We start from the raw sequence: 26,002 nt of genomic DNA on the forward strand, positions 1-26,002 counted from the left end.
GGGTGTCTTTTTCTATCCTCAGTGTTTTACCTTTAATTTCAACTGGAAAAATAATGAACTGCCACACTTAGCTCCTCTTTTTCACAGCCTTAAATAGCTAAACTTATTTATTAAAAAGTTCAGTGAGACCAGTAGTTTATTTGTAGTGTTCATCTTTTGAATTTTGAAAATACAGTTTTGAAAATTAAAGCTCTTTACTATGCAAACAGATATTGTGATGCAATTCTTTCCATAGCATCACTGAATTCTACTTCTGAGCAAATATGCATATGATTGCCTTGCATATTTCTGGCTTCTTCACATCTCTTAGAGCAAAGGACACATATGTTTTGTTCCTTTTTAGAATTAGTGTCAGCAGAAGTAAAGAAATATTGTATGTTTGTTCAGGAGGGCTTTGATGGATAGTGATGTTGACTTAATAGATCAGTGTAGTTCATAGTCTAAGCTTCTACGGTTTTATTTTATCTTTAAGTGAAATCATCTTGAGGTGTTAACTCACTGTGTTTACTTTTTCTAGATGGCAATATTTTTCAAGAGAAGGTTCAATCCATCATGTATATGAGAAATTCCAGTAGTGGTGGAAAATCTATTGACAGTCCAGTTTTAGTTATGATGAGCCCAGCTAGATTTTCTGCTGTCCAGCAAGGTAAGTAATCAAAATAATAATAGGCATTCCTAAAAAGGCTGCAGATGGAAAATTATTTGTATTAGAGTTGTTAAAACTAAACAGATTTGGAAGGTGACATGCACATTGATCCAACTTGTATTTACCCTTCTGATTTACTGTATGTTAGGAAGCAAGTATAGAGCAGAAAGCATCAATCAAGGCTGTAGTACATCTTAGCTCCTTACAGGATATAGCTCTACTGTTGTCAAAAATAGTAGCTAGGCTCTTTGTGGAAACTGGCAACAGAAAAAATGGGAAGTAGACTTCAGGAGTCATAGGAACTCTTGTCATCAAGTCAGAGATGTACATTGTGTCAACTCACAAAGCATCCCTGGCCTGCTCTTGAGTTGCCATAGGCCAGGGGGAATGGGAAACCAGCGAAATGGCACAACAGCCAAAGACAGATGCACATTCCACGCTTATATCTCTCAAGGCTGTATCCCAGGGTTACCTACAGAAGCCGGTGGGGAGTGACCTCGACAACCCATGAAATTGCTCTGTAGATGAATGTGATTGATGACACACCTTGGGGGGAGGGGGGAAAAAGGGTCATAACTGGAACGTAAATTACTTAGGGTCAGAGCTGACTTCACTTGGGAATGTGCCAACATGAAGCTCCTAATAAATAGCTGGATTTCTTTTGAAGCTTGGCTGGAGACTCATGATTTAATTAGGGCATTGTTTTTTATTGTCTTGTGGTATTTTGCCCTTGTAACGGCTGGATTCATCACCCTGCTTTTAATAAATTGAAAACAAGGTGATGAATGAACCATGTGGAAATATTTCTTCACGAAGAAGACTATCAAAGTGTGTTTAAAGTTTCCCCAGGAGTACTTTACAGATTAAATGCAAGAACAGAATTAATAAATGTACTGGTTTCATTACAATCATTTTTGTTACGGACCATTGGAAGACATGTGAATGATATTAGGCATATCTGTTTTCTCAGGAAATGATTCTTCTGAAGCAAGCAACTCACAAAACACAGTTCATCAAGCACCTGAAAGGCTCTGTAAAAGCTTACCGTCATCTCCTATATCCTCCCCAGGAATGTATCCAGGAGGTTTTTTTAGGAATTTAGGCTGGAGTGCTGAGAATCTTCATGCAGCTGCACAGCTTAAAAGAACTGAGCCACTCCAGAAAAACAATTTGATAAAGCATACAGAAGCCTTCAAAAGGAGTGAGGAAGAACATTTTATTAGTAGTTGTGAATCTGCAAAAACAGTTGTAGGATTGGGAGAAGCAACTCCTGTGGAAACACTGGGTATTTCAAAAGAAGAGATAGAACCGTCAGATAAAACCTCTGAGAGTCACGAAACAGTCCCCGGAGTGAAACCCAGTGAATATAATGTTATTCCTGAGTTATCTCTGAAGAGGCCTGATAATTTGAAGGGGTTGTCTCCCATACAGAAAAGCCATGGCAATTTTGCAGGCTTGGGATTAGCCTTCTCCACTCACACTGGAGCTACTGTATATCGCTGGCCAAGCTATAAGAATGTGCCTTCAGAAGATTGGGAACATCTCACCTTGTCTTCAGCTAACGAATGGGCTCCACAAAAATTTGAAAGCGTGTCCAATAGGTAAGTGGTGGCTCCTATCTTTTGGAATAGTCTGTTTATTCATGCTATTTAATTTTAGCTACCTGGTGAAGATTGCATTGGGAGCACAGTGGTGTGTGTGTGTGTGTGTGTGTGTGTGTGTGTGTGTGTGTTATGTGCCTTGGAGTCAATCTTGACTCTTGGCAACTGCCTGAACAAGTCCTTGCAGTTTTATTGGCAAGATTTTGGAAGTGGTATGCCATTGCCTGCATCCTAGGGTTGAAAGAGAGTGACTGGACCAGGGTCACTGAGCTGTGTTTGTGCATTAGGCAGGAATAAAAGTCTGCCTCCTGGTTTCTAGCCTAATGCCATAACTACTGCACCAAACTGGCTCCTAGTGGGAGTGGTACAGAAATATAAATTATATGTTAATAACAAATGCTATGTTAAAGCAAATGGAGCCTGAATTATTCTTCTCTATATAAGCCAGTAAAAAAAAAATCTACCTAGCAAGAATACTTCTAGTATCTTGCCTAGTTACAATTAGGATTGTAATGTATCATACAATTACTGTATATTGTGAGACAGTGTTAGCATAAAGTTCAAATTGAATTCTTACTTTTGCTCAGTAACTATTTAATTTGAGTAAGCAGTACAATAACTCTTCTTAAAAATAGCATCACTGTTTTAGTATTTTACTGTACATCTGTTGTTTAATTTTTGCTAATTGTTGATGGTAATAAAGGCTGATTGATGGACTATAGTGTAATCATTGGCATGCCATGTGTTATTGAAAACTTGTGTTATGGTAAAAATATGGAGGAAATGGCCTAGTTCAGACTATAGTATTCTCCCCTTTCCCAAATTTATCTGGTAGATGCAATCTCCTTTCATTATATACCAGTATAGGATATCCTAAAAATACAGGGTTTTATTTTCATCAGATCAACAGAAGATTGTCTCGTACTCATATGCCATGGTCTTTATCATCTTCTGCGAAGAATTCTTTTAATTTTGCCAGATGTGATGCTCCCAGAGGTATTGGACAAGCTGATTCAGCCAGACATTCTCATAGTTCTTGTGAACCATCCATCTACTCTCATTCAGCAAGGAGTCATTAAAGTAAGGACCTATGTGTGCGTGTGTATGACTGAACGTATGAATGAGAGAAATAGCTAGAGAGAAAAATTTATGTGTTTAAATAATTAAGAAGCTGTTGTGTCTTGTCCGCTCTCACCGCAGCCGAGGTCTGCTTATCTGCTCCCGAACATGGAGGAATGTATGCCTCCTGGCCCCAGTCCTGGCTCCATGCCCAGACAAGCTGCAGAGGCGGGGGCACCTCCCGGTCCCAGCCCTGGCTCCATGCCCAAGCAGGCTGCAGAGGAGGGAGCATCCCCCGGCCCCAGCCCTGGCTCCATGCCCAGGCAAACGGAGCAGCTAGACCCCTCCCCCTCCTCCACAGCATGTGAGCCTGAGGAAAGTTTACTTCCAACAGCTGATTGGAGTGACCCTCGCATCAGAAGATTGGATAGGCGGAGGCAACAGAAGGAAGGGAGGGGCAGGCCTTAATGAGTGCTGAGTCATGGAGCCACACCCCATGGCCTATATAAAGGATCTGCTTTCTGGCAGTCTCTGAGTCAGGCAAAGTCGAACTTATCTTGCTGAAGTCACTTACTGGTCTCCTGCCTGCTCTGAGGACTTTGCTAGGACTTTGGGCAGAGCTGCAGAGGCAAGCCTGATTCGGATTTCCCTGACCCGGCTGTCAGCGGAGGAGTGGGACACGACAGAAGCAAGGATATCCCATTGAAATAGAAATTAATAACATCCGCTGAAGTTAATCTTATATATAAAAAAGAAATATTTATAAAATGCTTTGGTCCAGAAAATATGTCCTTCCCCTCTTCCCCCATTTCTAAGATTGAGAAGAGCACCATGATGAATCTGGGTGTCCTACAACAATAAAAATAATGCAAAACCCATAAATGAAGCAGAAAACATATGAAAGATCCATAAGAGATAGTCATCCAACACAACAGAAAAAATCCTATGAGAGCCTCACTATCCACATTAAGCAGAATCTGGGGAAAAGCCATATTTCTAGAAACTTTTTAAAGGAAAACAGGGTAAGAGACATATGAATCTCTGAGTAAAGTGCTCTTTCAGAGGGCAGACATAGTGATAGAGAAGGCCTGCTTTTTGAATCCTATCAGATGACAATGTTTGTCTGATGGAACGTACAGAATGCCAACTATGTGTCGTGACCTAGACCCAAGTAATTATTACTAGACACAACCAGTCTTAAACAAACATATTTTATTAGAACAGCTGAGAATTACTTCATTCTCAGCTTAGTCCAAATTAATTCCAAAACAAGTCCTTCGGCCTTATCACAAACCTTTGTCTTCTTTGGCACCCTGCCAAAGGCTTTTCTTGGCAAGAACCCCACAAAGTTCAGAAACAGGAGACACCGACAAGAAACAATTGTAGCAATGTTGCTTTCCTACAAAGAACCCAAGAGCCATTGCTGCTCTTTTAAGCCTTATGGGAGGGGCCAATCATCCCCTGGTCTTACTCCCGAGACATCCTTTTTGCTTTAGCTGCTCTTGCCTTCTGGCAGCTCTTCACATGTGTGCACTAGGAACATGCTCCTCCTGTTCCTCTGCCTCTCTGCTGTCTGCCTCTGGAGGCTCCGGAATCCCCATTGCTCCCAGATGGCCCTGGCCCAATCTCTGCCTCCGACTCAGAGCCCTCGTCCGGGCTTCCCCTGACTCCAGGACTCACCCATTGTTCTCCCCAGCCTCCTCACTGTTCAACTCCGCTGCCAGCTCCGCAGGCTGCTGGTGAACTACAACACTATGTCTGATTGAACAAGATAAGCAGAAGCTACCTCAGATATCCAGTTCCTAAGTCATGAAAGTCTTTATAAGTGTTACTGGAATCACAAATTGGATCAGTTGAAATTTTGTATTGTGTAATGACCTTTCGAGCCACAACTGCCCCTTTCTCTTAAGTAGGTGCTATGTCCAGATTGCACACCAGTTCTGAATGGGGAAGTGGCTATCTCATCCAGAACTAAAGGTGAAGATTCTCTGGGATCAGGTAGCTAAATATCCACAACCACTGAATCTTGATAGGGTGGAGCCAGAATCTGTTTGTCTGATCCTTACAGCCTTGAAACGAGAGGACAGGACCTTTACAGCAGGGACTGTCTGCTTCACCAAAACTGTTTACCTAATAAGCAGAGCCTGAAATATGTTCCATGTTTCATTCAATAAAACAACTTTATTTGAATTAGATTACAAGTCACACTTCTTTAAGGACTATTTATTCAGCAACTGTTTGAAAAAGTGGTAGTTAAGATCAGTCTTTGAAGTTGTGTCCATTGTAGCACCCACTTGGTTATGTGATTGTGATTCATGTGCTTGGCCCCTGGCCCTGTTTTCCAATCATTGCAGCATCCCATGGTCACAAGATCACAATCTGCAACCTTCCCTGCCAGCTTCCCACCAGTGGTGAAATCCGGCCAGATCTATCTGGCTTGTACAAACCGGCTCTGCCCACCCGCTGGGACGTTATTACGTCCCATTTTTTACCCTCTGTGCATGTGCAGGAGAGGCACACATGAGAGTAGCGCACATGCGCTCCCGTGCACTTCTGTTCCCGAACCGGTAGCGAAGGTAAGTGGATTTCACTGCTGCTTCCCACCCAGCAAAATGAATGGGGAAGCTAGCAGGATGTCAGAATTTGCAATCATGAAGTTCTCATTTAATGACTTGCATAGTCCTTGCTTAACAGTAATTGGGGACTGCTGAAACTGCCATCCCCAAGCAGCCCTAAGTCATATGACGGTGTGCTTTAGAACCACATTACTTAGCAATGGAAATTCCAGTCGCAATTTCCATTGATAAGCAAGGACTGCCTGTATTTTGAAATATCAAAATAGCATTAGACATGAACTGAATTATGTATCTTTCAAACATCACTTTCTGTGGCATTTATATTCTTTTAATTAGTAGAACAGTCCTTTTGGTGAGAGTGAATAGGAATGAATACTATTGTTAATTTGTTTCTCTTACAGCAATGATCTGCTTTGTGAACCTTTTCAGTTTTTTGATTTTAGATTTAATTCTTCATAATCTTAAATAACCATTTTGTGCTTTGGAATTACTGTATTATTTTTCATTGGGGAAAGTTAACCAGCAGAAAAGTTGTTATTTGTTATGTGGAAATGGGATATTGTCACATCGGACTAGTCTTAATTTGACATAGACTGAAAAAACCTATATTTGTTACTCTAATTGAAAAACCATTATACAGTCTTCACTAGGTACTTGTTTGCTAAGAAAAAATTAAACTTAATTTCCTGGAACTATTCTACTAATTACTTCTGCACAATTACCAACTATTGTTTAAAAATACTTGAGAGAAATTTTTCTTTTATAAAGTTACAGTTTTCATAGTGTTGTATCCATTTCTTATCTGGGGAAGACAGCGTACAATATTTTAAAAGATCAGACTGCAAGTTAATCTAACAAGATAAACCTATTCAGGGTCCATGATAAGCTCTCCTATTACTAATGAAATATAAAACTGTTTGGGATGGGATTTCCTCCCCCCCATGTATTTCTTCGAGCATTTCATTTCATTAATTTATTTTATGAAAGCTAAGTAATGCTTGAGAGCTTTAAAAATAATGTATAGTAACAATGTACTTATTTATTTTTTTCTCCCTAGCTTTTGAACACCTATTTCAGCAGAGCAACTAGAGAACAGAAAGAGAAGTTTTTGAAGAACCGAGGTTTCTCCTTGTTAGCTAATCAGCTGTATCTTCACCAAGGAACCCAGGAACTTATGGAATGCTTTCTAGAAATGCTTTTTGGTCGATCAGTTGGCCTGGATGAAGAGTAACTATAGCCTTTTCCCCTCTTTTTATCAATAATGCATTTTCAGGAAAAATAAAGATTTGGTAAATTGTGTAGGCATATATGTTTATGCCACTCTATTTCTAGAGATTCTGAGTAATTTAATGATTAGTTAAACTGATTGGTACAGTTATTATAAAGAATCAATGTGCCGCCCTTACTCTTCTTCAGATTCCTCTTTGAAGGTGATTGAGGTGTGATACTTTTCCTTAGTGGCTTTCATATTAAGAGACAGTGAAGTAATCTTTGAGATCTTGCAAACAGTGTGAAAATATATAACATTCTTAGTTTTGTACCCTAAAGGAAAGAATCCAGGAAAATTAGGGCATATTCCAGATTCAACTCACAGAATATCATTAGACTATCATGGCTTTTAACGCACTGAAAGAAAGGACGGAAGGAAGTTTATCATTCATAATTGTATTATTCCAGTATTGTTCAGTGTAACCTTTGTTCATGGCCAATACATTTTATTGATAGCAAAGCTTTATTTCATTGTTATGCTAATAGCACTTTCATTAGCCATGTCAGGCTAGTAGTCATTGTATTGCGTATAATAATATGGAAGCTGAATTAAATCCTAAAACTTGCTGTGGTAGCTAAAAAAGTAATTAAAGGTAATGTAGTGAGGCATGTTGTGTAGTTATGCACTGCTAAAAGTTCCATTTATATATACAATTTATCACTGAGTTAAAGTTATTACATGTAAATTGATGAATTCGTATTATATTTCTATTTCTTACTGCTAATAGCAATACGTAATAGTTCTATTTTTTAAATGTAATCCTTCTTGCTGCTTTGAGTTTAAGATTGCATTATTATTATTTTAATAGCTTTGATCTAGAAGATGTGAAAAATGCTGGACATTTTCAAAAGTGGTGCGTCATTCCTGTTCTGGGCCTTATTGAGAATTCCCTCCATGATTGCATCCTGTTACATAACTCCTTTTGTTTCCTGCTGCAAATCATAAATTCTTGTCCTAAAATGACAGACATGCTGTTGGATAATGGCTTGTTGTATGTGCTCTGTAATACTTTAGCAACACTTAATGGACTTGAAGCCAAGTAAGTGGCATTGTTACTTTTCTTCTGTTGTAGAACATGAGATAATTTAGATTACGTTTGAGATATTCATGTAAGGTACAGGCTTGCATGGAATGGCGTAAATTGGAAGAAGATATAAAACCATTTATGTCATAGATTCTGATTATTTGAGGGGCTTTCTGTCTTAGATATGCCCAGGCAGAATAGGTGCATTCCAAGTCCCTTCAAATTAAATGTCATCTTTTTTTAATAGAAACTTACAGTTAATTCTAATTGTAAATTAGAGATTACAATTACAACAGTAAAAACTAATGAAACTAAAAAAATAAGACTATATAAAGAAAAAATAGAAAAGAAAAAGAGGGGAAAAAAATAAATATAGTAAAGGAAAAAAAGAAATATATATATTTCTTATATATTTTATATAAATATATAAAGAAATGACTTTCAACTTTTAATCACAAGTATGAACATGGGGGCATTGATTAATTACCATGTTATATATTATGTACTTTCAAATGTTGTCACTAAAAGTAGCTTGAAGTTAGGCAGCATGAGTTATTTTTAGAAAATTTACAACTTTTATAACATACGTAGTTTTAAACAAAATATTCGAAATTGCCCAGTAAGCCATTGGAATGAAGTAGAGCTGGATCAGTTGAACTTGGACGTGGGACTAAAATATGGGATTTAATCAACTGATTTCATCTTTTCCACAGCATTCTCTCAAATGACTCCAGATTACTTGTGTATGATATACAGCAGTTACTTGCAGCAGTGACAATCCATGCTTGCAGCTGTTCAGGAACACAATATTTTCGGATTATTGAAGATCTTATGGTGTTACTTGGACATCTGCAGATGAGCAAGAATGACAGAACACAGAGTAAGCTCCAAATTCCTTTATGTGAATAACCTGTTTGAATTATTTAATCTTTGAAATAATCAGAAGAAATGACTACTTGTTCATTTAATCTCTATTGCTTTCAGAAATGGCAGTTAATTTGCAATTCACAGTCTTGCAATCAGCTATAAAGTATATAAAAACTGCAGGAAATCCAGATTCAGAGCATTTAAGCCATCCACTCCCTTTATCTTTTGAAGATCATCATACTATATTTCAAAAATATAAAAGCATTGCTGGTAAGATTTTTAACTGAACAATCTTCAACTATAATTTGGTTATTCACTGTTCTGTGGTGAAGTGTACAGTGTTTTTTAAAGTTTTACTTATTGAAGATGAGTAAACATTAAAAGAAGATATATCTCTATAACAAAGTATTATCAAAATGTTTGTTGTTATGTTAGTTAAGTTTACGAGCACAATCTTTTGACCTGTTTTTAACCTTTAATTCATTTTGCTAAGTCATTCTGCCTTATATAAAGATCCTTGTCAAAAGAAAAAGAAACTTTTCCCCCTGCTATCACCACTAACACTATGGACACTTGATATTTACAATTTAAAATTTCATCAAGGAATTTTCTCAGTGAAGTTTTATTGGCATTTCCTTTTCATTTTTGAAGCACCAAGAACATTTTCTATTGCTCAGTCTGAGACATTCCTAATGAGAATGCATACAATTGCAAATGAGGCACTGGATTTTATGATGCTGCGTAGAATGAGTCGAGACAGTTCTCTTTGTGCCACTGAAGCAGAGCTTATACAGAGGTTACAGAGGATCACTGTACTAACCACCAATAGATTCATGTATCAAGGTAATAATATTTTTCCAACATTTTTATGAAAATTAATCCACAGTGCTAATATTAGCTTTCTTAAGGAGTTTTTAGAATCCATTAAGACATAGCAATATATTAAACTACAGCAGAAAGAATTATATATTATAATTATTTACTAAACAATATATTAAAGGTAGCCCTAAAGAAGGATTATGCAGATTATGGTCCATTATAATGTTGGAAGTTGTCTGACAGAGTATTTTGCATGCTCTGGCTATTGTTTTTAATTAAATAATAATAATAGAGGCAAAAGTGATTTAAAGTATTGATTTTGAATTGCCTCTTATTAAATTCTTCAGCATATCTCCACATTCCATATGGATTCATTCTTAAGGGAATAAAAGATAGATCAGATTCCACTTTTATAGTTTAGTAAACCAGGAGACTTGGCGCAACTAAGGAAAGGCTGAGAATGAATGAAGGAGCTATTTGGATAATGTGGGGAACACAGGCTTCAGGGTAGGAAGAAACTAGAAACAGAAAGACTCAATTGGAAAAATCAATGGCAGAATGTGGTAGACTATGCTATGTCTTGCTTGAGGGAGGAGGGTGACTGTGCATTATATGGGAGAGGTCTAGAAAGAAATGATAGAAATATTACACAAGATTTTGGGGATCCTGATTACACCTTGGTCTTGTGTTTAGATTCTTGGATGAATTACTTGCCTTTTACCATCATCAGCTTTATCTTTATGTACTATAGCTATCCATGACACGCATTGTATGAATGGCAAATCTTCGCCTTATGGTAACCAGTACTTTCTAAAGTTCCATATTTGTACAATTTGGCATTTCTAATCTAGTTTATGACTCTGGATGTTATGGAATGCAGTAGCTTTCATATTGAGTTTCTAAAATACTGGTTAATTTCCATTCAGTTCTCTACCATTTCTGGGATAGGGAGAGTTTTTTGTAGCAACAAAGGATTCAGTGAGCAGGAAAGCAGTGCTGCACAAATAGGTTTTTGCTTAAACTCAGGTCTTTGTACCGTAACAAGAACTGCAGAAGCAAATATTGTTTTTCATTTAAAAAACAGTTCATTGTTTTGTTCTTCCTTAATTGTGTCCATTTATGGCCGGGATACATGTACAGTACTCATAATGGTTTTGATTTCTTGGTGTCATTAACCTTTGTTACGCATGCGTCCCACTGTGAGACCTGAGTTTAGCAGCCCTTTTTATTAGTGATCCTGAGCCCAGGTCCTAAAATCAAGGCTTTTCATTTCAGGCTTCGGCCCCTGTCCTGTCCTTGGAAGCAATCATTGATGTGGGTTATAGAAACTCTTAAATTTGCTTTCAGGTGCCTGAGCCTCTTGCTCCACTCTATAGCTCCTTTTTTTATTTTCAGTAATTTTCACTGCATTTTTCTTCTCCCTGTATTTTTAAAATATTCCAAATCCTTTATTTAGAAACGTTTGCACATTTAAATGCAAGATGTTGGTACAGTTTAGAACTTGGTGTGGAAAAAATTAGATGTTTCCTGTCTTGCCAGCTGGCACTATTTTAGCAATGATTTAACATATTTTTATGTGTCTTTCAATTACCACAAAGTCTTCTTAGTCTACTTTCATTTTTACGGCAAAGAAAATGATTGCCTGAAGTCCTTTTAATGCAAACTAAAGATTTGAATAAAATTCAATTGTATTCAATTCAGTTGCATTCAGAACTGTTATTTCCTGTAATCTATCAGCCATGCAAGTGCAGCTTGGACAGTGGGATGACTATGGCCTTGGATCAAGACAATCCCGGTTAACATTGACCATATAATCCTTTTTCACATTTGCAGACCTTTCTGAAAACTGCCCTGAAATGATTGAGATCTCATTCCAGAATAGATCTTCCAGAATAGTTTCCCAACAGGACACGACTGAAAAGGAGGATGAACAGAAGGAACTTACCCCAAGAAACACTTTCTTGAGAGAAATTTTTAAAATAATGATTGAAGGAATCAGATTATCTATTGTAAGTGATTGTGCTATATATTACCTCCTAAAGTTCATCAATTTTTCTGATCCAATCTTAGTGCTTATTGTAGCCCAGACCAGCCTTTTGACTATCTTTGTCTGGTCCTCAGTGGCAGGGAGTGGCGGTGGAGAGGGTGACAGCACCTCTCCACAAAAGTCCTAGTTTCTCAGGTGGCCCCTTGGGAAAATTAATTGCCCACCCCCTTTGTAGACAGACATTTCTTCCTTTTTTATTTCCCCACATCGCTTTTAACCAAACAATGGTACCCATCCTTTTAAGCTCCATGGACTGGCAGCAGGGAGGGGGATGGTTTCGTATGTGCAGCCTAATCCCGCACATGTGCAAATAAAGCTTTGCACGCTCACCTGCTGCTTGTGCACCCCATTCCCAACAGGCCATGGACTGGTACTGGTTCATGATCTTGACGTTGGGGACCCCTGCTATAGAGTACCTATTAGAATGTGTCAGTATATCTGCCTGAGGTGCAGTAGACTTTGAATGGGAATAAGCAGGTAAATAACAGTTTACATGTTGCACATTATTTCAATACAGACAGTTGTACAGAATTACAACTTTCTAAGTTTTCAATCTAACTAGAATCAATGTTTTTTTGGTTGGAGTCCTTCCGGATGTTTTAGTAAAGTTTATGGTTTATGTCTACCAACAAAGGTGTGATATGTATCTTTGTTTTTAAAAAAACTCTTTAGTCATGTGTTTTGTTCTTAGATGAGAAAGAAGAATATTGGGAGATAACTTGATTTTTCTCATGCCTAGAGCACTTCCAGATTAAGCACCCCTAAACAACAATGGAAGAAAATTCTCTTGTCTTGTAAGGATACTTTTCGAGTGCAGCTTGGGCGACTGCTTGTGCATGCTTTGTCTCCAACACGCTCTTTGCAAGAACAAAAGCATACTTTGGAATTCTTACATGAAATTAACCACCAGGAGATTTTGCGAGAGTGTTTAAGTACAACTTTGCAGGTAAGAATTCTAGTCTTTTTAAAAGCTTGAAGGGAGATTGTTCTAATGCTTTTTGAAGAATTTGGATATTTAAGCTCTAATATGTCCAAGCTCCATAGAGAGAGGTGTTGAGAGTCTGTTGTATGTATGGGAGATGATATCTTAGATTTCTAGTCCTACCAGTGGCTTTTTTTAGGTTTTTATTTATTCAACATAATCTTGGTAAGAGGAATTTATATGGAAAAAAATGTAGTCTTAATAGATGATAGTTTGATCCTGTGAACTGACAGACTTTGAACCAAAGCCACATTGTCAAAATTTGGAAGAAGTAGGCAGTCACATGGGATAAATTATTGCCTGAGGAAATTGGGCTTAAAATATGAAGTTTATTTGTGGTTGAAATTATTGCCTTGGATTGTACCTGGAGGCAAACAATGTAGGTATTTCATACCTAATAGAGTATTCTTTTTGATCAATACTGTGTTATCAGTAAATAAGTAACAGTGTTCTATATCAGCTACTTATTTTTTAGATCAAATGTGGTATAGCTGAGGCACCTATGAGGGCTTTTCCCATCTTACAACTAATTATGGCATTTTCCCCCCTACCAAGTCTCCATGACATGCCGTTAAATCGTTCTTAACAGGATTATCAATGGGAATATGATATTGAAAATCAAGGTGAATTGAGAGCACTTCAGCATAGCAATTGAGAGCGTCTCTCTATTAGACTGCAGACCCATTTAGCTCATTTTTGTTGACCCTGAAGTGCAGTGGAAGCTCTTTTTCAGTATCTGAAGTTCTTTTAGCTGTAAAGCAATGCTGTGCCATTGAGCTATGGTCTTTTGTTTAGTGTTTTAGTAATTACATCTGCTAAAGGAACCAATTCATGTTAAGAAAAGGCCCATGTTTTGTTGTTATCTTGCATCAATGGTGATATGGACCTCTTGAAAGTATCTTTATATAATAGCTTGTAAAGACATTTAGGTATGCCAAAGAATTATGCATTCTCAGTGAAAATTTTGATACTGGTTTTATGAATAGTAGATACAGGTAATTATGCATTCTCAGTGAAAATTTTGATACTGGTTTTATGAATAGTAGATACAGGTAATCCTTGATTTACAACAGTTTGTTTAGTGACCATCTGAAGTTACAGCAGAACTTCTAAAAAGTGACTTATGACTGCTTTTCACACAATAATTGCAGCATCTCCATGGTCACATGATCAAAATTCAAATACTTGTCAGGGGACTCAGATTTATGATGGGATCATGTGATCACCCAGAGCACAGTGACTCAGGTGGTTAGGAAGCTGGGTCAGAGGTTAGCAAGCTTGCGTTCAAGACCTGAGTGCTGCAGCGGGCAGGGTGCATCACTTCAATTCCTTGATGGGGACATGAAAAGAGCCCCCGTGGGCGTTCCCCAGGCAACAGTGATGTCCCTGGCCAATCCTTTCAACCCAGAAGTGCCTTAAATGGTGCCCCTGACATGAATGGGACAGGGATGTGATCACCTTTTGTGACCTTCTGACAAGCAAAGTCAATGGGGAAACCAGATTCACTTAACCACTGTATTGTTAACAACTGCAGTGATTCACTTAACAATTGTGGCAAAAAAGGTCATAAATTTATTTATTTTATTTTATTTTATTAGATTTTTATACCGCCCTTCTCCCAAGGGACTCAGGGCGGTTTACAGCCAGATAAAAACAAGCAACAATATAAATACAAGATAAAATACTGTTTAAATACTGTTATTTAAATGTTAATGTTATTTAAATGAGGCATAACTCACTTAACTGTCTCCCCGAGCAACAGAAATTTTGGGCTCAAGTGTGGTCATAAGTCGAGGTCTACCTGTATTAAGCTGCAGTATATAATAAATCAGCCATCTATGTTCCTTCAACTTTAAAAGGCTTTAACAATATTACACAAGGTTGTTCAAATGGCACAAACTCTAAAAGCTATTTGTGTGCATAAACATGTTGAATATGCTTTGAATAATTATAAAATATGTAAATGAGTATTTTTATCTGATTTTTTTCTATAGTCCTTAATTTGTAACTGTCCTATTATTATATATTATTATTATTATTATTGCAGCATGGGCCTAAGTTGTCATTGTATTTATTTGAATTAATGCATGATCATAAAGATGAGTTAACCAAAGAAGAACAGATATCGGTTGGAGCATTCATGAGCACATTAAAGCTTTGTGGGTACAAATACATTCCTCTCAATGCTCCGCCGAAACCTGACCTCATAAAAGCAATGGAAGAGGTATGTAAATCTATAGAATATACTGTATCACTTGATTACATTTATATCATTAACATATTTGCAAAATTAGATATGGGGCATCTATTGACATTCCCATTTCAATAGAAAGTTAAACAATTCTGCATTTTCAATGAATGTGTCATTCATTCAAAGACACATTTTTCTCCAAGTTATCAGGTACAGTTGTCTCAAAAAGAAATATGTGTAAAAATGAACATACTAGGAAAAGATTTGCACAAAGCCCTATAGTTTTGGAAAAATAAGAGAGGGAAATTAATTGAAGAAAATTGTTTGCAAAAAGTACATATACTGCCGTAGGAAAATTGCAGGCAGATATGCAAAAATAATGATGAATGTATATGTGTGTAATGCCTTCCCTGTAATTTGGAGCTTCTCTGTCTCAGCAAATGTATTTCTTGAGGGAAAAAACTATCTCTGTTTAGTTGTTTTGGCATGCAATGCCGTATAGCGGTGTCCGGAGGAAAAGAGTTGAAACAGATTATGTCCCGGATGTGAGAGGTCAGCCTTCCTTCTGACCCACACAATATACAGCTCTACCAAGGAAGGAAGGCTGGTTGCAATTTTTCTTTCAGCAGTTTTAACTATCTGTTGAAATCTATACCTGTCCTAGTTGGTTGCTGAACCAAACCACTGTACTTGATATTGCAGCAATATTAAGAAAATAGATGAAAGAGTGAATCACTTTTTTTAAACTGCTTATCAGGACCATAAGAAATACATGGGTGAAGAAGAGGTGAATAAAGCTGCTTGGGAAAAGATAATGGCCAACAACTGGCAAACGTAAGTTGCTACTGTTTTTACTAAGAATAAAAATAGATGTTGCCTCAACCATTGAGCCTTCAAGACAGGCATCAGTCTAGTTTACTTCCCTCTGAAGATATTGTTGTACTGTGTTTTTTTAAAATTATCTCTGTGCATCTTGGCAAAAGCATGGAATAGAAAAAAAGCATACAAAATGCCGTGTGCTTCATTATTGTCCAATGTGAGACGGAAGAGTCAAACAGCATAAAATTGCTCTTTCTAGCATCAAAGATCTTTTTTATCCATGTCTTTTCACAGTAGGATAGCTTCAATGCCATGCTATGGAATTAAATTATGGTTATACCCGGCATTATCTTAGAAATTGGTGATTTGAGAAGTTTCTTCTGAATCCTACGGCTCATTTTGAATCCTAATTTGAAAAAAAAAATCTTTTAACTTTAGAGGAGACATTTTCGGGGAAGGGGGTTGGTTAAACTAAAAGAGAAGAACAGAAAAAAGCATTTCCTTATAAATGGAAAATCCCAGCTATAAATTGATACAGTGCTTGCTTTGTTCGTTCCTTAATGTAAATGATGCTGTCGTTTTAAATTGGTGATTTCCATTTAGTCTCTTTCAGCGCTTGGAGGCAAAGTCAAAGGAGATTTCTAAAATTGCAGGGGACATCACTCAAGCTGCCTCTCTGTCCCAGGGAATGGAAAGAAAGAAGGTGATTCAGCATATCAGGGGGATGTATAAAACAGACTTAAGTGCCAGCAGACACTGGCAGGAGCTCATTCAGCAGTTTACACATGATAGGTAAGCAGCTACCTTTCTATTTTTCAAAAAATTAATGGCTGCTGTTATTGCTTAATGAGAAAAAAAATCTGAGATAACTGTTCCCATTTGTGAAATAGAATTTGATTCACATTCAGATTTGTATTTTAGAAGTGCAGTTACAAACGTTCACTTGAACGCTGCCTTTATTTCCTTTAAAAGAAGCAAACTCTGCAATTCTTCAGAATCAGTATAGGGTGAACCAAATAATCTTTTCTCTGTTACAACCTAAAAATCTGGTCAAGTTATAGTAATGTAAAATGTGGGGGGGAAATTAATCTATTTACATTCCAAATTAATGTATCGCTGAAGCAGCAGATCATGCTGATATATTTGGCCTTCAAAATTATAATCTCCAGCTTTCTCTCTCCTGAGGGATTGGCTGTTTCTTATCCCTGCTTAGCAAAAATGCACATTATATATGTAGTATTTTGAAGCTCATCAGAATGGAATAGTTGATGTATAAAGTGAAATTGGGAAGGTACAGACCATCTGCATACTGCACCTGCCACAGGATAGGGTATCAGCCTTACTCCAGTGATTCTACTTGAGTGGGATTGAATTGAATACTTTATTTGGCCAAGTGTGATTAGACACAGAAGGAATTTCTTTCCGGTACAGAAGTGTACTTGCAAGGCAACAGAGAAAATAATAATACTAATACTAATAAAAGCAGGAACTAAAGAAGATAATTAATAAATAATAATACTACAGCCACACTTTATGGGTTGATTTCTGCAGGGCTCTTTGGTATGACCCTGCCTCCTACCCAACATCTTGGCAGCTGGACCCAACCGAAGGACCTAACAGAGAGAGACGCCGCTTGCAGAGGTGCTACTTAACAATTCCAAATAAATACCTCCTCAAAGACAGGCAAAAATCGGAAGGTAGGTTATAGTATTCTTTATGAGTCCAGTTACTTTCTCTAAAAAAATTTAAAACGTAAATTTTTGTTTTTGTTTCTTAATAGAGGTTCTTAAGCCCCCTTTGGCCTATCTGTTTGAAGACAAAACACATTCATCTCACTCTTCTACAGTGAAAGACAAAGCTGCCAGCGAGCATATAAGGTCAGTTCTCTGGAAAGGTCAAAAGCGTAAAAGGGTCAGGGGGGTTGTGAAAAAGTAACATAATGCAGGGTCATTACTTGTGCACAGGATGCTTAAGAATCATTTGTCTAACTAGACAGCTTCTCACAAATTAGGCCTGAGTTATAGAAATATGACTTCATGTTGAACAGTAAATGGAGAAGCAAGTAGGGGGGAGGTCAGGCTAACTTAATTGACAAGAGAAGGGCTCAGTTATTACCACATACATATATTTTTTATGTATTTAGCCTGTGTTAGTAATGCAATTCATTGAACTTAACTTTTTACATTTCCTCCCCTCCACCTGTATTTATGTAGGTATGTACTATATGTGTACTCTCTCTCTCTCACACACACACACTCTCTCTCTCTCTCTCTCTGTGTGTGTGTGTGTGTGTGTGTATCCTGTTAATATCCAGGGAATAGATTATAATGCAAAAGACCATTTACCATTAGGTTTGAGCCCAAACTATGGGATGCATGGCTCCCATCAGCCAGTCTCTACATCTCAGAAGAAAGGAGGCGGTAGAAGAAACAGGAGGGGGAAGAAAGACATATATTCTGCCTGTAAATTTCCCATGTGATAACTAGGATCTACATTCTTGATTTTATGTTACCATCGTTTTTGAATTTGTCATATTTTATTGTTTCTCTTTGCAGAGTTAATCGAAGGTGTATAAATGTGGCCCCATCTAGAGAGACCCCTGGTGAATTGTTACTAGGTAAATCTTTTTTTTCTCTTAACTCTGTATTTGACCAAGCAATCTGGTTCTAATATACAGGCAGCAATTTTGACATGAGTACTTTTGATACCTGCAAAAAATAGCAAATCTATTTGTTTTATTCTGAATAACAGCCAGGGGATACATATTGCAGTGCATGGGAAAGGTGATTTAGTCCAAAGATATCATTTAGCCTGAAGGAATTTTTCCATACTTTCAAAAATCATCTTTACCTCAGTCTTAAAAGCAGTTTTAGAAAAAAGGAATGTTAATACGATCGAAGTGGGATGATGATGACCTTTTCAAGGTGAGCTATAGTCTCACTTCTGATTCGGTTGTTGTTGATCAGAAGGGAAAATGCTTTTAATGTTGGGTCATATTTAGCACTTTCTGAATAACTTTATTTCTAGATGCTAACCAATGCTTTTTCTTATACACGTGCAACTTTGAAACTTCAGACTTGTCATTGAGGCTGAGAATAGTTGGCAAAGGACTAAGTACAAACTGCTTAAGTGAGACTTGTTTTTAGATTAGATTTGGGTGATCTTTTTGTTTTCCACTCTTTTACTACCTAAGCTCTTTCATCTTGTTTGTTGCCTGTTTCTTTGCTTATGGCTAACAGTGACTGAACTAGATTCTTTGTCCAAAAGCTAAAGGTAAAACTCCATCTCTGGTAGAGTTAATACCTTCTTTTCATTTTTGAATTCTGCTATAGCAGAATTATATTTTACAAATATCCGTTTTAAACTTGTTATCACTATATTTCATTTTTATTTATCACACTTCAAGGCTGGCTGACTCCTTAACAACTCTTGGCAGCTTACAAAAGAAAAGACAATATACACAGTATAAAAAAAATGCTAACAGTGGTTTTGTCATCCATTAGTCCAAAATGCAGTGATAGGGACAATGATGGGCATACTTGAGTATGCCAATGTGACATCCCTGCTTTGTAAGCTGCACTAGTTTACCGGTATCCTTTCAAGTGTGATACTGGTATGGTATCTGCCCAGCTGGAATGAGCTGAAATGGTCCTGAAAGGGTAGTGGTAAACTAGTGCAGCTTACAAAGTAGGAAGGGTCTATGACAATTCGCTGTGGCCAACTTGCCGCAGCCAGCTTACCATGTCCAATTCACCACAGTCAACTTGCATGGCCAACTCACTGCAGGACAACTTGCTGTGACCCGCTCGCCCTGAGACAACTCGCTATAGGACAAGAATTACACTAGTATCAAAGAAATGGTGGAATAGAATCATTAAAGAAAGGAAGCAAAAGGAGGGACAGAATGAAATGTGAATGACAAAAATTAAAATAACTTTTTTATTTATTTTAAATAATTAAATTGAATTGTTAAATTGTCCCGTGGCATGTTGACCATGACAAGTTGGCCATGGCGAGTGCGCTGCAGCAAGCTGGCTGTGGTGAGTTGTCCCATTCCGCTTTGGAATGAGATCCCCCCCCCAAATATCTGTGTGACTCCCACCCTGCTAGCATTCCAGAGAGCCTTAAAAATCTGACTTTTCTCCCAAGCCTTGGGTTAAGGTGATTGGAACACCATTTGGATTGATTAATTGATTGATTCATTCAAAATATTTATATTGTTGCCCATCTACTAATCAAATCTAGGCAGCTCTTAATCAAAAATTAAACTATAAAATAATTGAAACTATAAAACTAAATACATTAAAACATTAAAAATGTGTTGGGTGGTTAGCCATTTGCCAATGGTTCTTGTTCTCTTTTATATATTGTATTTTCTATATTATTTGTTTTTATTTAATTTTATTTAATTTTCTATATTATTTGCTTTTATTATTTATTTTATTATTTGCCCAGAGTCAGTTTGGAGATGGGCAATACTTAAGTTTAATAAATTAAATTAAACTTATTTTTATGTCAGTCTTTTGATATCATATATAGGTCAAATATAAACCATGGTAACTCTTAATGTATAAATTAAAAATATTTCTTAAATATTTTTCATTTCGCAGGCAAATGTGGAATGTATTTTGTGGAAGACAATGCTTCTGAAATTATTGAAAATTCAGTAAGTAAATGTTTTGAATTGTTTTTAAATCATACTTTTAAATATGTTTGTGTATATTTAGTTATTATAATTCAAGCAAAATCTGATTTTGTAAAATATATAAGAATCCTAGGAATTCAGACATCTTTTTTTATGTGATTTGTTGAAAGAAAATTTAAAACATTAGTTAGACTTTTATAAGTAGACTTTATCTGGCATCTGAAAGTATTTATGTTAGTTAGAAATGTTTGCTACTTATTTAAAATGCATTGAATTTATTAACACTGACATTTGCCATAAAATATCAAAATAAAACAATAACAATTAATGTATGCATCCTGTAGCAAAAATATCAAAAGCATTAAAATATTTCCATGTGAAAGAAGTACATTCTGGGTTTTATTATTATTATGAAGAAGCTAATTGCTTTAACATGCTGATTTTTTTCTAGAGTTTTCAGGGAGAAACGGAGCCAGCATCATTTTCTTGGATATTTGAAGAAATCAAAGAAGTGCACAAGCGTTGGTGGCAATTAAGAGATAATGCTGTAGAAATATTTTTAACAAATGGCAGAACATTACTATTAGCTTTTGACAACACAAAGGTAGGTATGCTGGATGACTATACAGCTATGTTGGATGGAACTGTGTGTAATTTTGTTTCATATGCATGAACATTTACAAAGGAAATCAAAAGGAATCCAGGCAGAGAAAAATGAGCAGTAGAGCCATTTCTGAATTCCAGCCTTTGCTGGTTTGCATGTATGTCTGGGAAAGAAACAATTCTTTGCTAAAACCCAGGCATTCTGAAGAAGTTACTAGAATCCAGTAGATGGAAAGTCTCATTTTTGATCATAGATATACTGTGTATCATAGAAGATCTCCCATGTCTCCCTCCAGAAGATTAGGAGGTTATATTCCGCCCGCAAGGTTACCCCTCCCAATGTATAGCAGGAAGTATTTAAAACCACTCTATTACTATATACTTTAAAAGATCACAAAATAAATAATCACGGTTTAATTCAGATGATTGATCAGAATCTCTCTGTCTTGAGAGAGATTCTGTATATTGGGAGATTAAGGTGAAAAAGTTCCATAGATGACATAGGGATGGCATTTTATTTGATAGCATGAACAATCCCAAAGGTGCTTTTTCAAGAGGCAACTGGACTTTCTGTTTTTTCTTTGAAGACGTTTTGTTCTCGTCCAAGAAGCTTCTTCAGCTACGACTGGATGGTGGTGGAGTGGAAGGATTTATAATCCTTGCAGACAACTGGTCATTTGCATTCTTTTAGTGAGTCACTAAATGCCTCAGTGACTCGCTAAAAGAATGCAAATGATCAGCTGTCTGCAAGGATTATAAATCCTTCCATTTCCCACCTTCCAGTCAGAGCTGAAGCTTCGTGGACGAGAAACGAAATGTCTTCAAAGAAAAACCAGAAAGTTCAGTTGCCTTTTGAAAAAGCACCTTTGGGACAACCATGACCTGGATGACTGAGAATCTCCATAGACATATAGCATGAATAGGTTTGTGGGCAAATGTGCATGTATAGGTATTCCCCAACCTATAACTATTCATTCAGCTACTGTTCAGAAGTAACAACAGGACTCAGCAGATGGTGGTTATGATTTGTCCTCAACCTTCCAGCCACCCTAGCAACCCCATAATCACGTAATCATGATCTGGGCACTTGACAACCAACTCACACTTAGAACTGTTTGCAGTTCTCCACAATCACGTGATTGTCATTTGCAGCCTTCACAGAACGTCAGTAGGGAAGCTGACAGAGAAGGATGCAAGTCGCTGAGATCAGTCTCCCACACCTGCATGTGCCACACTGGTCACTCACATATCATTGTGCAGTCTTGCGCATCTTCCCCAAGTCGTGCAACACCTTCCTTCCCTTTTACAGCTGCATTGCTTAGTGATAGAAATTCTGATCCCAATTGCCATCATAAATAGAGGACTTATGTAGATAAGATACATAGATAAGATAAGATAAATAGAGGACCTGTATGCAACTTATTTTGGAAAGAAGACAGTCTATTCATGAGACTACATATCAAGAGGTGAATGAGGCATGAAGATATTAATGTATTATTCTGGCTACAGTTCTAAAACTAGGCTCGAAATTCTCGGTTAAAATTCTCGATAATTTAGAACTGCATCGCTTGTGGTCAAACCTAAGTATTGCATACAAAATTGTAGTAATGTTTTACCTGTAAATGACTTTTTCTGTTTTAATTGCAATAATATACGTGCAAACAACTGCTTTAAACTCAATGTAAATCGTTCTAAACTTGACTGTAAAAAATACAATTTCTGTAATAGAGTTGTCAAAGTCTGGAATGCCCTACCTGATTCAGTTGTCTAAGCTACAAATTTTCACAATTTCAGTCACAAATTGACTTCCATGGACCTTACTTCATACTTAAGTGGTCAGTAGAAGGGGCATGCATAAGTGCACTAATAATAATAATAATAATAATAATAATAATAATAATAATAATAATAATAATAATAATAATAATAATAATAATAATGTTTTAATTTGTATACCGCCCTTCTCCCGAAGGACTCAGGGTGGTGAACAGGCAAATAAAATACAAACAGAAACATAAACCATAATTAAAACAACTCTTAAAAAACTGATTCAAGTATGCCAGAAATTTAAAATAACATTACACCCCATACAAATTACAACAATTTAAAACCCACAATTAAAATTTAAAATTTAAAATCAGGCCAGTCCAGCCACTAACGTGCCCATCATCCCTGTCATTTTATTTTTATTCTCTTATTCTTGTTCTCATTTTTGTTCGACAAATTCCAATAAATAAATAAATAAATAAAAATAAAATAAACACATGACTGGTGAAATATATTGAAAATCTGTGTAAAATCTTTTTTTTGTTTCTTTTTAGGTGCGGGATGATGTGTACCACAATATCCTAACAAACAATCTTCCTAATCTCTTGGAATATGGCAACATTACTGCATTAACCCATCTGTGGTATACTGGACAGATCACTAATTTTGAATACCTCACTCATTTAAATAAACATGCTGGACGTTCCTTCAACGATCTCATGCAGTATCCAGTATTTCCCTTTATACTTTCCGACTATACTAGTGAAACATTGGACTTAAATGACCCATCTGTTTATAGGTAAAAATATAAAGGCTTGCCTTTTAAAATGATTTACTAGCTATATCACTTTCTGTCAAATTCAGATATGGTAGTGAAAAAAATGGATTAGATTGCATTGTTGTGTTCCTTAAGTTCTGAAATTGATAAATTGTAATATTGGTATAATTTCAGAAATTTGATCAAGCCAATAGCTGTACAGTCAAAAGAAAAGGAAGATCGTTACGTGGACACTTACAAGGTACTGAAATATTTCAGTTTATATCATTCAAATTTAGACTCAAACAGGTACGAGAAAGAGAGAGAACAGTTATTAAACCAGGAAGTTTGTCTTGTGTTTTGCTAACTGCCTGCCTGATTATTCAAATGAGGAAAAGGAAATAAAATATTCAATATTCCTCCTAATTCTAGTTTTTGATAAGAGATAATTGTCTTCTCAAGTGATCACAAGCTTGTTGTGGGAGCCATTTTTCTTTGTTGCTACAGCTTAGAGTCCAGCCAGTTTTGAGGCTGATGAGTTAGTTTCAATTAATTGCTGCTTTGGTAGTAATATTACTAAGTAATCTATGAAAATATAAATGATTTACGCACTAAGCAGCTGAAGAAAACCTTTTCAGATTTCCTCTTTGTGACTGTCTTGAATGAAATGTTCATTGCATGATGTGTTCACTGACACTATTGATGGTTTCTTCAGTCCTGATGACATCCAATTTTTATATCTGAAGTTTTAATCTTTTTTATACAAAGGCAATTACTTTTTTTAACTTTCATTTTTATCATGGTGATTGATAAATTGACTTTTAAATTATGAGTCCAAAGGTAAGATTAAGTAATCAGTTCACTATATTGCTATTTTAAATAGCAGCACTGGTTTCGAACCGGTCCCAGCCAGCTGAATGCCACTTCTGACCTGATTGCATTTAGGGCACTCGGCAACCAGCCTCCATTTATGGCAGGGGTCTCCAACCTTGGCAACTTTAAGCCTGTCAGACTTCAAGTCCCAGAATTCCCCAACTTCCAGAATTTCCCAGCAAAGCTGGCTGGGAAATTCTGGGAGTTGAAATCCGACAGGCTTAAAGTTGCCAAGGTTGGAGACCCCTGATTTACGGCCCTTTGCAGCATCCTATAGTCACATGATCACAGTTTACAATGTTTTTCTTGCCAGAAACCTCCGTCTACTTTCAGTTTCCAGCATTACAGAGAATGGATTCGCTTAACAACCACAACTTTCTCTAAATGACCACAACAACAAAAAAGCTTGTAAAATCGGGCATGGTCTATGGTGATCTACTTAACAACTAGCATGACTTACAACCATAATTTTGGGCTGAATTACAGTTGTAAGCTGTAATTACAATTGTAAGTCAAGCACCAGTTGTACACTGAGAGCATATGCACCAAGACAAATTCCTTGTGTGTCCAATCACACTTGGCCAATAAAATTCTATTCTATTCTATTCTATTCTATTCTATTCTATTCTATTCTATTCTATTCTATTCTATTCTATTCTATTCGCCAGAAATGCATGTTGTTTTTTTTAATTTTGTATTTTAACTTTGGAAATAATTTTTTTAAAAATACCAAAAAAAATGCATGTTTTTTATTCTGTTTTTTCTGCTGCAGTACCTAGAAGAAGAATATCGTAAAGGAGCTAGAGAAGATGATCCAATGCCTCCTGTACAACCGTATCATTATGGATCTCATTATTCAAATAGTGGAACAGTTCTTCACTTTCTGGTTAGAATGCCTCCTTTCACAAAGATGTTTTTAGCTTATCAAGGTACATTTTTCTATGATGTAAATAATTTTAATTTACTTGCTTTGAATAGGCAGTATTTGGATAGTCGCAACACAGAACCAACAAACCATTACAAATATTTATTTTAATTCTTTTTTTTTACAATCCTTTGAAATAGAAGCGCTGAAATCTATCATGTGTATCTGCACCACTAAAAGTGCATACACATAAATAGCATACAGAGAATTAAATGTATTATTTGTTGATCACCAAATATTAAAGTGTGCTATATTAATTTCTAATTAATTTAATATGGTTTCATCATTTTCAGATCAGAGTTTTGATATTCCAGACAGAACTTTCCATTCTACTAACACAACCTGGCGCCTTTCATCATATGAATCCATGACTGATGTAAAGGAACTCATCCCAGAATTTTTTTATCTTCCTGAATTTTTAGTTAACAGGGAAGGTATGCTTCAAAAAGACATTGCCGTAATTTTTTACAATCCATCCAGCATTCAATCACACTGAATGCTGGAATTGTTGAACTTTTGGGCTCATTTGGT

At 36.5% G+C, this 26,002-nt stretch overlaps 1 protein-coding gene across 3 annotated transcripts in view; it reads left to right on the forward strand.

The window, feature by feature from the left end:
• Window positions 1–26,002, forward strand: part of LYST (lysosomal trafficking regulator) — a 105,149-nt gene that overhangs the window by 54,325 nt on the left and 24,822 nt on the right. For 2 of the 3 annotated variants that reach the window (XM_058166048.1, XM_058166056.1), the window contains 22 exons: window positions 518–646; window positions 1,617–2,247; window positions 3,150–3,327; window positions 6,940–7,109; window positions 7,961–8,191; window positions 8,890–9,056; window positions 9,161–9,313; window positions 9,695–9,886; window positions 11,696–11,871; window positions 12,649–12,855; window positions 14,939–15,115; window positions 15,840–15,916; window positions 16,505–16,693; window positions 17,453–17,598; window positions 17,682–17,778; window positions 18,457–18,518; window positions 20,512–20,567; window positions 20,998–21,150; window positions 23,471–23,715; window positions 23,869–23,935; window positions 25,319–25,475; window positions 25,765–25,905. In XM_058166048.1, the coding sequence (XP_058022031.1) occupies window positions 518–646; window positions 1,617–2,247; window positions 3,150–3,327; window positions 6,940–7,109; window positions 7,961–8,191; window positions 8,890–9,056; window positions 9,161–9,313; window positions 9,695–9,886; window positions 11,696–11,871; window positions 12,649–12,855; window positions 14,939–15,115; window positions 15,840–15,916; window positions 16,505–16,693; window positions 17,453–17,598; window positions 17,682–17,778; window positions 18,457–18,518; window positions 20,512–20,567; window positions 20,998–21,150; window positions 23,471–23,715; window positions 23,869–23,935; window positions 25,319–25,475; window positions 25,765–25,905 (3,801 nt within the window). The remainder of the gene's footprint in view (window positions 1–517; window positions 647–1,616; window positions 2,248–3,149; window positions 3,328–6,939; window positions 7,110–7,960; window positions 8,192–8,889; window positions 9,057–9,160; window positions 9,314–9,694; window positions 9,887–11,695; window positions 11,872–12,648; window positions 12,856–14,938; window positions 15,116–15,839; window positions 15,917–16,504; window positions 16,694–17,452; window positions 17,599–17,681; window positions 17,779–18,456; window positions 18,519–20,511; window positions 20,568–20,997; window positions 21,151–23,470; window positions 23,716–23,868; window positions 23,936–25,318; window positions 25,476–25,764; window positions 25,906–26,002) is intronic. The other variant, XM_058166064.1, reaches the window with a different exon arrangement.

This window comes from Ahaetulla prasina, chromosome 1 (genome assembly GCF_028640845.1).
Source record: "Ahaetulla prasina isolate Xishuangbanna chromosome 1, ASM2864084v1, whole genome shotgun sequence".
Classification (NCBI taxonomy): domain Eukaryota; kingdom Metazoa; phylum Chordata; class Lepidosauria; order Squamata; family Colubridae; genus Ahaetulla; species Ahaetulla prasina.